Below are 15,113 nucleotides of genomic sequence, written 5' to 3'. Positions count from 1 at the left end.
GATCAAAAGATGACAAAGCAGTTAATCAGAAAGGCTAAAGCTGATGCAGAAGAGAAAATAGCACAATCTTTAAAAAACGATGACAAAACCTTCTTTAGATATATCACTGAAAAGAGAAAAACTAACAGAGGGATAGTTAGACTCAAGAATGATAATAGAGTAGTGGAAGAAGATAAACAAATAGCAAACTGTTTAAATGATTACTTTTGTTCAGTCTTTACAACAGATGGTAAAGACAGTGAGAGTCTATTAAAGGGACACTGAACCCAGATTTTTTCTTTTGTGATTCAGATAGAGCATGCAATTTTAAAGGGACAGTATACACCAATTTTCATATAACTGCACGTAATAGGCACAGCTATAAAGAATAAGATGCACAGATACTGCTATAAAAATCCAGTATAAAACTGTTTAAAAACTTATTCAGAAGCTCTCAGTTTAGCTCTGTTGAAAAGGTAGCCAGAAAGCCCACTGCAAGTGGGAAATAAGACACTCCCCCACCCCTCCCTCTACTTTTGCATATGAAAAGACCCTTTACACAAACCGGAGCAAGCTAGAGTAGGTAGCCGACAGTATTCTCCTAAAACTTTGGGGCTTGGTTAGGAGTCTGAAAATCAGAGCAATGTTATTCAAAAATAAGCAAAACTATACATTTTAAAAATAACAAAACTTTATGGGCTATATAAATAGATCATCTACAAAACATTTATGCAAAGAAAAAAATGAGTGTATAATGTCCCTTTAAGCAACTTTCTAATTTACTCCTACTATCAAATTGTCTTCATTCTCTTGTTAACTTTATTTGAAAAGCAAGAAAGTTTAGATGCCAGCCCATTTTTGATGAACCTGGGTTGTCCTTGCTGATTGGACAGCACCAATAAACAAGTGCTGTCCAAGGTAATGAACCAACAATTGTCTGGCTCCTTAGCTTAGATGCCTTCTTTTTCCAAATAACAATAGCAAGAGAAAAAAGAAAAATTGATAATAGGAGTCAATTAGAAAGTTGCTTAAAATTGCATGCTCTATATGAATCACGAAAGAAAGAATTTGGGTTCAATGTCCCTTTAAGGGATGTCACTGTAAATAATAATGTGAGTAGTACTTTTCTTTTTACAGAGGAAGAGGTTTCAAGGGCTTTATCAAAAATAAAAGTGAATAAGTCTGTGGGTCCAGATAATATTCATCCAAGGGTTCTAAGAGAACTTTGATCCGTAATAGCTACTCCATTAGCTGATTTATTTAATCAGTCACTTCTAATAGGAGTTGTTCCAAAAGACTGATAAATTGACAATGTAGTCCCTCTTTATAAAAAGGGCAGTAGGGAAGATTCTGCTAACTATAGGCCAGTCAGTTTGCCCTCAATTGTAGGGAAATTAATGGAAACTCTTTTAAAGGAAAGACTGCTGGAAGATCATGTCAGACTAATCTAATTAATTTTTTTGACAGTGCAACTAAATAATAGACCAGGGAGGAGCCGTAGATGTTGTATATCTAGACTTTAGCAATACATTTGACACCGTCCCACACAACAAACTTATTCAGAAAATGTATTGCCTTGTAATAGATGCTAAGATTGTTAAGTGGGTAGAATGCTGGCTTAAAGATAGTCGGCAGAGGGTTTCAATTAATGGAGTACATTCAAATGAGGCATCTGTTACTAGTGGTGTTCCCCAAGGGTCAGTTTTTGGGCCTGTTTTGTTTAACATGTTCATAAGTGATATTGGAAGTGGGCTTAAGGGGGAGGTTTGCTTGTTTGCAGATACAAAAATTTCTAACAGGGTAGATGTTGTAGAAGGGGTTGATCAAATGAACTGTGATATTAATAATCTAGAGGACTGGTCAAATAAATGGGATCTGAAATTTAATATTACCAAGAGCAAAATTATGCATATAGGATCCAAAAACCCAAAGGCCAATTATAGTCTCAATGGTACATTACTGACTGCAACTAAAGAAGAAAGGGACTTGGGAATTATTTCAGATGATTTAATGAAGTTTCCCTTTAAGGTACATCATCCAAGATGGCGTCCCTTACATTCAGATTGGCTGATAGAATTCTATTGGGGAAAAAATCCTATTGGCTGTTGCAATCAGCCAATAGGATTGAGCTTTCATCCTATTGGCTGATCCAATCAGCCAATAGGATTGAGCTTGCATTCTATTGGGTGATTGGAATAGCCAATAGAATGTGAGCTCAATCCTATTGGCTGATTGCAACAGCCAGTAGGATTTTTTCCCCTTTAATTCCTATTGGCTGATAGAATTCTATCAGCCAATCGGAATGTAAGGGACGCCATCTTGGATGACGTACCTTAAAGGGAAACTTCATTCTACGTTAACCATCGGAAGAAGAGGATGCTCCGCGCCGGATGTCTTGAAGATAGATCTGCTCTGCGCCGGATGGATGAAGATAGAAGATGCCGTCTGGATGAAGACGTCTGCCGGCTTCGATGAGGACTTCTGCCGCTTGGATGAGGATGGATGTCCGGTCTTCGAAAACTGTAAGTGGATCGTCAGGGGTTAGTGTTAGGTTTATTTAAGGATTTATTGGGTAGGTTTTATTTTTAGACTAGGGTCTGGGCAGTAAAAGAGCTAAATGCCTTAGATAGGGTTTTTATTTGGGGGGGTTGGTTGTGTGGGTGGTGGGTTTTACTGTTGGGGGGGGTGTTTGTATTTTTTTTTTTTACAGGTAAAAGAGCTGATTTCTTTGGGGCAATGCACCGCAAAAGGCCCTTTTAAGGGCCATTGGTAGTTTATTGTAGGCTAGGGTTTTTATTTTGGGGGGGTCTTTTTTTTTATTTTGATAGGGCTATTAGATTAGGTGTTATTTGTTTTTATTTTTGATACTGTAGTTTGTTTGTTTTTTGTAACTTAGTGTTTTTTATTTTTTGTAACTTAGCGTTTATTTTTTGTAATTTAGTAATTTTTAATTGTAGATTTCAATCATTTGAGTAGGGTTAGGTTTTTAAATATGTAATATAGTTAATTTAATTGGTAGCTCAATGTATTTTTAGTATAATAGTTAGGGTAGGTTAATTAATAGTTTAATATAGTTTAATGTAATTGTAATATAATAGGATAGGTTAATTAATAGTTTAATATAGTTTATTTTAATTCTAAAAGTAAGTTTTAATTTATTATAATGGATGAGGTAATTTTAATGTAAAGTTAGCGGGTTGTTAGGTTTAGGGGTTAATAGCTTAATTTAGTTTATGGCGATGTGGGGGGCTGGCGGTTTAGGGGTTAATAGGTTTAGTTAATGATAGTGATGTGGGAGGCCAGGGGTTTAAGGGTTAATACATTTATTTAGTGGCGGTGGGGTCCGGGAGCACCGGGATAGGGGTTAATAGCTTTATTAAAGTTGCGGCGGGGTCCGGGAGCGGCGAGATAGGGGTTAAACATTTTAGTATAATGGCGGTGTTTAGTGACAGGGTATAAATAAAGTTGGTAAAAAGCGGAATAGCAGTGAGATCGATGACTGTTAGTTAACAACAGTCCACTGCTCATCGCCCCGTACTTGGTGCGCAGCTTTTTTTTAATAAATATGGAGATCGTATTCAGGTCCGCGGCCGCAATGTTTTGCGAGTGAATTGGTGCAGGCGAATGCAGCATAGTTGACGACTTGATAAATAGGCCCCCTGGAGACCATATCTTCAGAAAGATATAAATAAACTAGAAGCTTTCCAAAGGAGGGCTACTAAAATGGTACATGGTCTAAAATATAAAACGTACAAAGAAAGACTATGATCTAACTATGTATAGTTTAGAGGAGAGAAGGGAAAGAAGTGACATGATAGAAACCTTCAAATATATTAAGGGACTTAAAGGATCAGTCAACACAGTAGATTTGTATAATCAACAAATGCAAAATAACAAGACAATGTAATAGCACTTAGTCCGAACTTCAAATGAATAGTATATTTTTTTCTGACAATTTTAAAAGTTATGTCTATTTCCACTCCCCCTGGACCATGTGACAGTCACCAGCCAATCACAAATGCATCCACGTACCATGTGACAGCCATCAGCCATTCACAAATGCATACACACTTCTTGCACATGCTCAGTAGGAGTTGGTGACTCAAAAAGTTTAAATATAAAAAGACGGTGCACATTTAGTTAATGGAAGTAAATTGGAAAGTTGTTTAAAATGGCTGCTCTATCTGAATAATGAAAGTTTAATTTTGATTGAGTGTCCCTTTAACAAAATAGAAGCTGAAAGCATTTTTCACAAAAAAATAAATGCCAAAACAAGGGGTCACAATCTGAAGTTAGAGGGTAGCAGATTCAGGAGAAATTTGAGGAAGCATTTTTTTTACAGAAAGGGTGGTGGATTCATGGAATAAACTTCCATTTGAGGTGGTAAACACAAACAGGCCCATTTATCAAAGGGCTTGCGGACCTGATCTGATACTGCGGATCAGGTCCGCAAGACCTCGCTAAATGCGGAGAGCAAAATGCTCTCCGCATTTAACATTGCACCAGCAGCTCACAAGAGCTGCTGGTGCAACGCCGCCCCCTGCTGACTCGCGGCCAATTGGCCGCCAGCAGGGGGGTGTCAATCAACCCGATCGGGTTGATTTCCGGCGATTCCTGTCCGCCTGCTCAGAGCAGGCGGACAGGATTATGGAGCAGCGGTCTTTGTGACCGCTGCTTCATAAGTTGTGTTTCTGGCGAGTCTGAAGACTCGCCAGAAACACGGCCCTTCAAGCTCTGTATGGAGCTTGATAAATGGGCCTGAAAGACTGTAAAGGAATTAAAAAAATGCCTGGGACATGTATAAGGCTATCCTAAGGAAATGTAATATGGGCCTTTTTGGTTCTTATCTACCATCAAATTCTATGTTTCTCTGTAACTGTATTAAAATATAAAAGAATGCAAAGCTTAAATGTAATAACACTGAAAGGACTAAATCTGAAATGTAAATTAATATAAAATACAGAGCAAAAAACTCTCATCTCATGCAGTGCTATATTGGTCTCGTCTCTCCTTCACATTCAGATATGAGAAATCTCGCAGTGCTTGAGGGTTCTATCCTTTTTCTTTTAGCATTCCGTCCGCCCCTGTGAAGTCTGCACTACAATTTCTCTCCAAGCAGAAGAATGTTTTATTATCAGGCCATTAGTTCCAGCAAATCTGACTCTAGCGTATGGGCTCAGACGTACAGGACATTAGTGTTTTACTTTAGAAACTACACACAACTTGGTTATATATATATATAAATATTTGGAAACTTCCCTTATAATTAACTTATGTACTCTATAACCAAAGCCAGATACCAACTTTTTGTACAAATAGCAGAGTTTCATAAAGAGCTACCTACATTAAGGTATCATTACCTAATTAATTTAAAAGCTTCAAGGAGCTTTAACCCTTCAATTGCCAGAAAGTGCTTGCAATGCACTGTTATGGAATATAGTGTCACAGTCTGGTAGCAGAGTTAATATGAATGATTACTGGATATTACAACCGACTAATAAGTAAGTCAGCCATTGATAATACAGAACAATACATCAGTGGTTGGAGCTCTAGTCTTGGGAATACTCTGCAGGCCATGATGCCATCGTTTCTCTGCTTTACATTAGGTGGGTAATGTATGTCCCATAGATTGGTCCTGAGAAATACTGCTTGAAAGGGACATTTAACACTAAATACATTTATAGGCCTTACAATTAAATGATTCCCAATCTCCCTATAGCCATCGGTGCAGCAATATTGAAATTGATCTTTCCGTACATACCAGTGCTAATGTATTTGCACGTGCAGCAACTCTCTGTCACATACCTGCAGTGTAACCCGGGTGCCATAATGGCAGCACCCATGATTAGCAGGAGGTGCATGAAATGTATTTAGTGTTCAATGTTGCTTACACTGGATCCTGAAATAATTCATCAATATCATCCATGTCGCTAATCCCCTATAAACACATTCAGAACACAGCATGGAAAGGGCATTATCTGCCACAGTGAAATGGCAAGTTGGTCCCAGCTTTAGAAATACACATCAGCTGAGTTTAGATAAAGACCAGGTTTATGGACATATACTTCAGTTGTCGTGAGAGATTAACAGGGCGCTGTCCCATCCCGTAGAACATCTCTCACATCACACAATCAGTGATGGGAAACTACCCACTATCAAAGGACTAAATATCAGCAGCCAGAATCAGTGCAATAAATCTGAACAAGAAGTAAAAACTTGGCTAGTCTACAAACTATCATTTACACAAGGTCCTATTATAGCATCTAGTCTGTGCGGTGCAATCAGCCAGCGCTGCTTAGTTCCTTCTCTCCTGGTCTTATTGTTTGCCCAGATCTCTTGCTCTCTGTGTAGAAGCTTCTACAGCATTCATTACTGTTGCTCTTAGTCCGCCTTTCTCCAGCTCATGAAGACCATAGATTGTGGTTCCTCCCGGAGTGCAGACATCAGACCTCAGCTGGGCCGGGAGGTTCCCAGTCTGCAAGATCATCTTTGCAGCACCCTAAAATATAAGGAGCAAAAAAAAGAGAATATATATTTATCCTCCCCAGTATAAATCTGAAATCTCCAAGATGTTATTTTCCTGCAAAGAGATGTAAATGTGCTCTCACAACAATAAATACACAATGCAGATTGCGTCTGTTTGTATTTACACAATGCAGGCTCTACACTAGAACCAATTTCATTTAAATTAAACACAAGTCTCTTTAAATTGCATGCTCTGTCCTAAATATAAAAACTCAAATTATGCTTTCCTGATCATTTTCTTCTGACGGGGAGAGTCCACAGCTGCATTCATTACTTTTGGGAATTCAAAACCTGGCCACCAGGAGGCGGCAAAGACACCCCAGCCAAAGGCTTAAAATACCTACCCACTTCCCTCATCCCCCAGTCATTCTGCCAAGGGAACAAGGAACAGTAAGAGAAATATCAGGGTGAAAAAGGTGCCATAAGAAAAAAAAATAAAACAGCTGCCCCATATAACAACGTGGGCAGGGAGCTGTGGACTCTCCCGTCAGAAGAAAAGAAAATGATCAGGTAAGCATAATTTAAGTTTTTCTTCTTAAACGGGGATAGTCCACAGCTGCATTCATTACTTTTGGGACAACAATACCCAAGCTATAGGAGTACACTGACTGCAAAAAAATGTTGGGTAGACAAGGCAGCCCATTCGGCGGATAATATAGACCTTAAGGACCAGAAAATAGCAACTTCTGTGGAAGTGATCAAGCGACCACAAAATCGCTAGTATCAAATTCCAGAAAAGAAATGTTTCCCAACGAAAAAATTATAACAGACATGAGCTTCTCGAAAAGAAATAAAAACATCCTACCGGATCAAAGAAAAATGGGTACACTAACAGGACCAGCCAATCAGATACTCCATTCTCCCGAAGCTCAGGACTGGAATAGGATACCCCAAAAAGAAAGTAAATTGGAGACGATAAGGAGATTAAACTTCATTCCCCCAAGTCTAACCCAGCTTTCCGTCTGGTACAGAAGACCGATGATCCGTCAACCCATTAGGATTGGGATCCTCCAGCACCGCCAAAACATGTTGCAGTAGGACACGAAGGCGCACTAGTCTATAACGAAAAGCAAAACTTATCTCCGCCGGGGCAACTGACGACCACGAGGGTTGGGCCCCTGAAGTTTCAGAGGCAACCGCTTCCCCAGATGGCTGATCTGACCCAGACGATTCCACGCCTGACGAGCCATGGTTAACAGAACACTGACAGTATCTCATCAACACCTCCCTCTCAGGAAGATGTAAAAGCACCAACACCATAGATATGGCCATGCAGAACCGTGCCGTAAACCTCTGGAGGAAACAAGCCGCCTTCCGGAGAAGGGGTAACGGCATTAGAGACACCTGCTTGTGTAGCTAGTGAAGGTTCTAAGGCCACGCGCCTCGCGGGATGTGGGATCCCCAGGGGCGGATGGCTCTGCGGACTCTAAGGTCCCTGTTGCAGGAGAAGAGAGCACTCTAAAGTGGCATTTAGAACATAACTGATGGGCATGGATTACCTGGGTCATCTCATACTCTTCGCAAGAAGTAGAATCTGAATCAGAGACCTCCGTCTCCAAAAAATCAGAATCCTCCATAACTTGAGTAGAAATTATGGATAGAAAAAAAAAAAAGAAAATAAAAACGGCACCTTACACCCCCAATGGCTGAGGCACTCACCACCTCCTCTGACCCAGACAACTAGCGAAACAGACTCTCTCCGTCGCCACGTGGTCAGGAATACGGAAATGGAGTGCAGAACGTGCAACGCCTAGTCACAAGGTACACCGTGCAGGCCAGAAAAAAAAGCGCCGCGCAGCTTGACAAAAAAGGCTGTTATGTTCCGATATAGCCACAAGCCCAAGCGTCACTACACATTAGCAGACAGAATCACATACATGATTAAAGTCCCCCTGTTCAATAACCCCCCTCAGGAGATATTAACCCTTGATTCCATAAAGATAAAGTAGTCCCACTGCAACCATGACTTCTTCGTTCACCTTACACATCGAAGTAAAATGAAACGATCTTACCGGAATCTATGCCGTGGAACAGGAACACGGCCCTTCAAGTGTGACAGATAGTAGTCTTACTTCTGACATGGACTTGAGTGAAGAAAGCAGTCAGCGAAACTCGTCAATGCTGATTGCTAAGGAGCTGTTAACATGAGTTGGGATGGTTTTGTAGGAAGACTCTCCCTGCATCTCCGGACTCTAACCTTCATCCATGCTCTCACTGAGAGGCTGACAGGATTACTTAAAACTCCAGTCCCATTTCGAAGAGTACTACCCTCCATAAGAGACTATCTTTAATCTTCCGACACTTCTCTGCCAACCTCCTGTGACGAAAGGCAAAGAATGACTGGGGGATGAGGGAAGTTGGGGAGGTATTTAAGCCTTTGGCTGGGGTGTCTTTGCCTCCTCCTGGTGGTCAGGTTCTAAATTCCCAAAAGTAATGAATGCAGCTGTGGACTCTCCCCGTTTAAGAAGAAAAAATTAATTTTTACATCTTACCGTTCAAAAACCAATAAGTAATAAATGGGATGAGATAATCCTATGCATCTTCAATCTTGTCAAATTTGAGTTAAAGGGACAGTCTACACCAGAATTTTTATTGTTTTAAAAGATAGATAATCCCTTTATTACCCATTTCAAAGTTTTGCATAACCAACAGTTATAATAATAACAGAATTTATGTTTACCTGATAAATTACTTTCTCCAACGGTGTGTCCGGTCCACGGCGTCATCCTTACTTGTGGGATATTCTCTTCCCCAACAGGAAATGGCAAAGAGCCCAGCAAAGCTGGTCACATGATCCCTCCTAGGCTCCGCCTACCCCAGTCATTCGACCGACGTTAAGGAGGAATATTTGCATAGGAGAAACCATATGTTACCGTGGTGACTGTAGTTAAAGAAAATAAATTATCAGACCTGATTAAAAAAACCAGGGCGGGCCGTGGACCGGACACACCGTTGGAGAAAGTAATTTATCAGGTAAACATAAATTCTGTTTTCTCCAACATAGGTGTGTCCGGTCCACGGCGTCATCCTTACTTGTGGGAACCAATACCAAAGCTTTAGGACACGGATGAAGGGAGGGAGCAAATCAGGTCACCTAAATGGAAGGCACCACGGCTTGCAAAACCTTTCTCCCAAAAATAGCCTCAGAAGAAGCAAAAGTATCAAATTTGTAAAATTTAGAAAAAGTGTGCAGTGAAGACCAAGTCGCTGCCTTACATATCTGATCAACAGAAGCCTCGTTCTTGAAGGCCCATGTGGAAGCCACAGCCCTAGTGGAGTGAGCTGTGATTCTTTCAGGAGGCTGCCGTCCGGCAGTCTCATAAGCCAATCGGATAATGCTTTTAATCCAGAAGGAGAGAGAGGTAGAAGTTGCTTTTTGACCTCTCCTTTTACCAGAATAAACAACAAACAGAGACAAAGTTTGTCTGAAATCCTTAGTAGCTGCTAAGTAAAATTTGAGAGCACAAACTACATCCAAGTTGTGCAACAAACGTTCCTTCTTTGAAACTGGATTAGGACACAAAGAAGGCACAACTATCTCCTGGTTAATGTTTTTGTTAGAAACAACTTTTGGAAGAAAACCAGGTTTAGTACGCAAAACCACCTTATCTGCATGGAACTCCAGATAAGGAGAAGAACACTGCAGAGCAGATAATTCTGAAACTCTTCTAGCAGAAGAAATTGCAACCAAAAACAAAACTTTCCAAGATAATAACTTAATATCAACGGAATGTAAGGGTTCAAACGGAACCCCCTGAAGAACTGAAAGAACTAGGTTGAGACTCCAAGGAGGAGTCAAAATTTTGTAAACAGGCTTGATTCTAACCAGAGCCTGAACAAAGGCTAGAACATCTGGCACAGCTGCCAGCTTTTTGTGAAGTAACACAGACAAGGCAGAAATCTGTCCCATCAAGGAACTTGCAGATAATCCTTTTTCCAATCCTTCTCGAAGGAAGGATAGACTCTTAGGAATCTTAACCTTGTCCCAAGGGAATCCTGCAGATTCACACCAACAGATATACCAAATTATGTGGTAATTTTTCTGGTCACAGGCTTTCAGGCCTGAACAAGAGTATTAATAACAGAATCTGAGAACCCTCGCTTTGATAAGATCAAGCGTTCAATCTCCAAGCAGTCAGCTGGAGTGGGTCGAACGGACCTAGAACAAGAAGGTCTCGTCTCAAAGGTAGCTTCCATGGTGGAGCCGATGACATATTCACCAGATCTGCATACCAAGTCCTGCGTGGCCACGCAGGAGCTATCAAAATCACCGACGCCCTCTCCTGATTGATCCTGGCTACCAGCCTGGGGATGAGAGGAAACGGCGGGAACACATAAGCTAGTTTGAAGGTCCAAGGTGCTACTAGTGCATCCACTAGAGCCGCCTTGGGATCCCTGGATCTGTACCCGTAGTAAGGAACTCTGAAGTTCTGACGAGAGGCCATCAGATCCATGTCTGGAATGCCCCACGGTTGAGTGACTTGGGCAAAGATTTCCGGATGGAGTTCCCACTCCCCCGGATGCAATGTCTGACGACTCAGAAAATCCGCTTCCCAATTTTCCACTCCTGGGATGTGGATAGCAGACAGGTGGCAGGAGTGAGACTCCGCCCATAGAATGATTTTGGTCACTTCTTCCATCGCTAGGGAACTCCTTGTTCCCCCCTGATGGTTGATGTATGAACTTGGCCCTCGCTAGCTGAGGCCAAGCTTTGAGAGCATTGAATATCGCTCTCAGTTCCAGAATATTTATCGGTAGAAGAGGTTCTACCCGAGACCAAAGACCCTGAGCTTTCAGGGATCCCCAGACCGCGCCCCAGCCCATCAGACTGGCGTCGGTCGTGACAATGACCCACTCTGGTCTGCGGAAGGTCATCCCTTGTGACAGGTTGTCCAGGGACAGTCACCAACGGAATGAGTCTCTGGTCCTCTGTTTACTTGTATCTTTGAATAGTCCCCATTCCACTGACTGAGCATGAACAGTTGTAATGGTCTTAGATGAATGTGCACAAAAGGAACTATGTCCATTGCCGCTACCATCAAACCTATCACTTCCATGCACTGCGCTATGGAAGGAAGAGGAACGGAATGAAGTATCCGACAAGAGTCTAGAAGTTTTGTTTTTCTGGCTTCTGTCAGAAAAATCCTCATTTCTAAGGAGTCTATTATAGTTCCCAAGAAGGGAACCCTCGTTGACGGAGATAGAGAACTCTTTTCCACGTTCACTTTCCATCCGTGAGATCTGAGAAAGGCCAGGACAATGTCCGTGTGAGCCTTTACTTGAGGAAGGGACGACGCTCGAATCAGAATGTCGTCCAAGTAAGGTACTACAGCAATGCCCCTTGGTCTTAGCACCGCCAGAAGGGACCCTAGTACCTATGAGAAAATCCTAGGAGCAGTGGCTAATCCGAAAGAAAACGCCACGAACTGGAAATGCTTGTCCAGGAATGCAAACCTTAGGAACCGATGATGTTCCTTGTGGATAGGAATATGTAGATACGCATCCTTGAAATCCACCTTGGTCATGAATTGACCTTCCTGGATGGAAGGAAGAAGTGTTCGAATGGTTTCCATCTTGAACGATGGAACCTTGAGAAACTTGTTCAAGATCTTGAGATCTAAGATTGGTCTGAACGTTCCCTCTTTTTTGGGAACTATGAACAGATTGGAGTAGAACCCCATCCCTTGTTCTCCTAATGGAACAGGATGAATCACTCCCATTTTTAGCAGGTCTTCTACCCAATGTAAGAATGCCTGTCTTCTTATGTGGTCTGAAGACAACTGAGACCTGTGGAACCTCCCCCTTGGAGGAAGCCCCTTGAACTCCAGAGAATAACCTTGGGAGACTATTTCTAGCGCCCAAGGATCCAGAACATCTCTTGCCCCAGCCTGAGCGAAGAGAGAGAGTCTGCCCCCCACCAGATCCGGTCCCGGATCGGGGGCCCGCATTTCATGCTGTCTTGGTAGCAGTGGCAGGTTTCCTGGCCTGCTTTCCTTTGTTCCAGCCTTGCATAGGTCTCCAGGCTGGATTGGCTTGAGAAGTATTACCTTCCTGCTTAGAGGACGTAGCCCTTGGGGCTGATCCGTTTCTGCGAAAGGGACGAAACTTAGGTTTATTTTTGGTCTTGAAAAGACCTATCCTGAGGAAGGGCGTGGCCCTTGCCCCCAGTGATATCAGAGATAATCTCTTTCAAGTCAGGGCCAAAGAGTGTTTTCCCCTTGAAAGGAATGTCAAGCAATTTGTTCTTGGAAGACGCATCCGCTGCCCAAGATTTTAACCAAAGCGCTCTGCGCCACAATAGCAAACCCAGAATTTTTTCGCCGCTAACCTAGCCAATTGCAAGGTGGCGTCTAGGGTGAAAGAATTAGCCAATTTAAGAGCACGAATTCTGTCCATAATCTCCTCATAAGAAGAAGAATTACTAATAATCGCCTTTCCTAGCTCATCAAACTAGAAACACGCGGCTGCAGTGACAGGGACAATGCATGCAATTGGTTGTAGAAGGGAACCTTGCTGAACAAACATCTTTAGCAGACCTTCTAATTTTTTATCCATAGGATCTTGGAAAGCACAACTATCTTCTATGGGTATAGTGGCGCGCTTGTGTAGAGTAGAAACCGCCCCCTCGACCTTGGGGACTGTCTGCCATCAGTCCTTTCTAGGGTCGACTATAGGAAAACAATTTTATAAATATGGGGGGAGGTACTAAAGGTATACCGGGCTTGTCCCATTCTTTACTAACAATGTACGCCACCCGCTTGGATATAGGAAAAGCTTCGGGGGGCCCCGGGGCCTCTAAGAACTTTTCCATTTTACATAGTGGTTCTGGAATGACCAGATAATCACAATCATCCAAATTGGATAACACCTCCTTAAGCAGAGCGCGGAGATGTTCCAACTTAAATTTAAAATTAATCACATCAGGTTCAGCTTGTTGAGAAATGTTTCCTGAATCTGAAATTTCTCCCTCAGACAAAACCTCCCTGGCCCCCTCAGACTGGTGTAGGGGCCCTTCAGAAACCATATCATCAGCGTTCTCATGCTCTACAGAATTTTCTAAAACAGAGCAGTCGCGCTTTCGCTGATAAGTGGGCATATTGGCTAAAATGTTTTTGATAGAATTATCCATTACAGCCGTTAAATGTTGCATAGTAAGGAGTATTGGCGCACTAGATGTACTAGGGGCCTCCTGTATGGGCAAGACTGGTGTAGACGAAGTAGGGGATGATGCAGTACCATGCTTACTCCCCTCACTTGAGGAATCATCTTGGGCATCATTTTTACTAAATTTTTTTTTTTTTTTTTTTTTTTTTTTTTTTTTTTTTATGACATAAAATACATATAGTTAAATGAGAAGGAACCTTGGTTTCCCCACAGTCAGAACACAATCTATCTGGTAGTTCAGACATGTTAAACAGGCATAAACTTGATAACAAAGCACAAAAAACGTTTTAAAATAAAACCGTTACTGTCACTTTAAATTTTAAACTAAACACACTTTATTACTGCAATTGCGAAAAAGTATGAAGGAATTGTTCAAAATTCACCAAAATTTCACCACAGTGTCTTAAAGCCTTAAAAGTATTGCACACCAAATTTGGAAGCTTTAACCCTTAAAATAACGGAACCGGAGCCGTTTTTATATTTAACCCCTTTACAGTCCCTGGAATCTGCTTTGCTGAGACCCAACCAAGCCCAAAGGGGAATACGATACCAAATGATGCCTTCAGAAAGACTTTTCTATGTATCAGAGCTCCACACACATGCAGCTGCATGCCATGCTGTCCTCAAAAACAAGTGCGCCATACCGGCGCGAAAATGAGGCTCTGACTATGATTAGGGAAAGCCCCTAAAGAATAAGGTGTCAAAAACAGTGCCTGCCGATATAATCATATCAAAATACCCAGAATAAATGATTCCTCAAGGCTAAATATGTGTTAATAATGAATCGATTTAGCCCAGAAAAAGTCTACAGTCTTAATAAGCCCTTGTGAAGCCTTTATTTACTATCTTAATAAAAATGGCTTACCGGATCCCATAGGGAAAATGACAGCTTCCAGCATTACATCGTCTTGTTAGAATGTGTCATACCTCAAGCAGTAAGAGACTGCACACTGTTCCCCCAACTGAAGTTAGTTGCTCTCAACAGTCCTGTGTGGAACAGCCATGGATTTTAGTTACGGTGCTAAAATCATTTTCCTCATACAAACAGAAATCTTCATCTCTTTTCTGTTTCTGAGTAAATAGTACATACCAGCACTATTTTAAAATAACAAACTCTTGATTGAATAATAAAAACTACAGTTAAACACTAAAAAACTCTAAGCCATCTCCGTGGAGATGTTGCCTGTACAACGGCAAAGAGAATGACTGGGGTAGGCGGAGCCTAGGAGGGATCATGTGACCAGCTTTGCTGGGCTCTTTGCCATTTCCTGTTGGGGAAGAGAATATCCCACAAGTAAGGATGACGCCGTGGACCGGACACACCTATGTTGGAGAAATACTTTTAACCTCTTGTATATAAGCCTCTGCAAACTGCCCCTTTTTTCAGTTCTTTTGACAGACTTGCAGTCTAGCCAATCAGTGCCTGCTCCCAGATTACTTCACGT

General features: G+C 41.7%; 1 protein-coding gene across 1 annotated transcript in view; it reads right to left on the bottom strand.

Moving 5' to 3' along the window:
• Positions 1-6,012: 6,012 nt before the first annotated feature.
• Positions 6,013-15,113, bottom strand: part of PYCR3 (pyrroline-5-carboxylate reductase 3) — an 88,075-nt gene continuing 78,974 nt past the window's right edge. The window contains exon 6 of the mRNA XM_053715440.1: positions 6,013-6,478. Coding sequence (XP_053571415.1) covers positions 6,296-6,478 — 183 coding nt within the window. The 3' untranslated portion in view covers positions 6,013-6,295. The remainder of the gene's footprint in view (positions 6,479-15,113) is intronic.

Source organism: Bombina bombina, chromosome 5, assembly GCF_027579735.1.
Source record: "Bombina bombina isolate aBomBom1 chromosome 5, aBomBom1.pri, whole genome shotgun sequence".
Lineage (NCBI taxonomy): Eukaryota > Metazoa > Chordata > Amphibia > Anura > Bombinatoridae > Bombina > Bombina bombina.
Note: the sequence above shows the minus strand (reverse complement) of the source record. Positions and strands in the feature narration are given on the sequence as shown.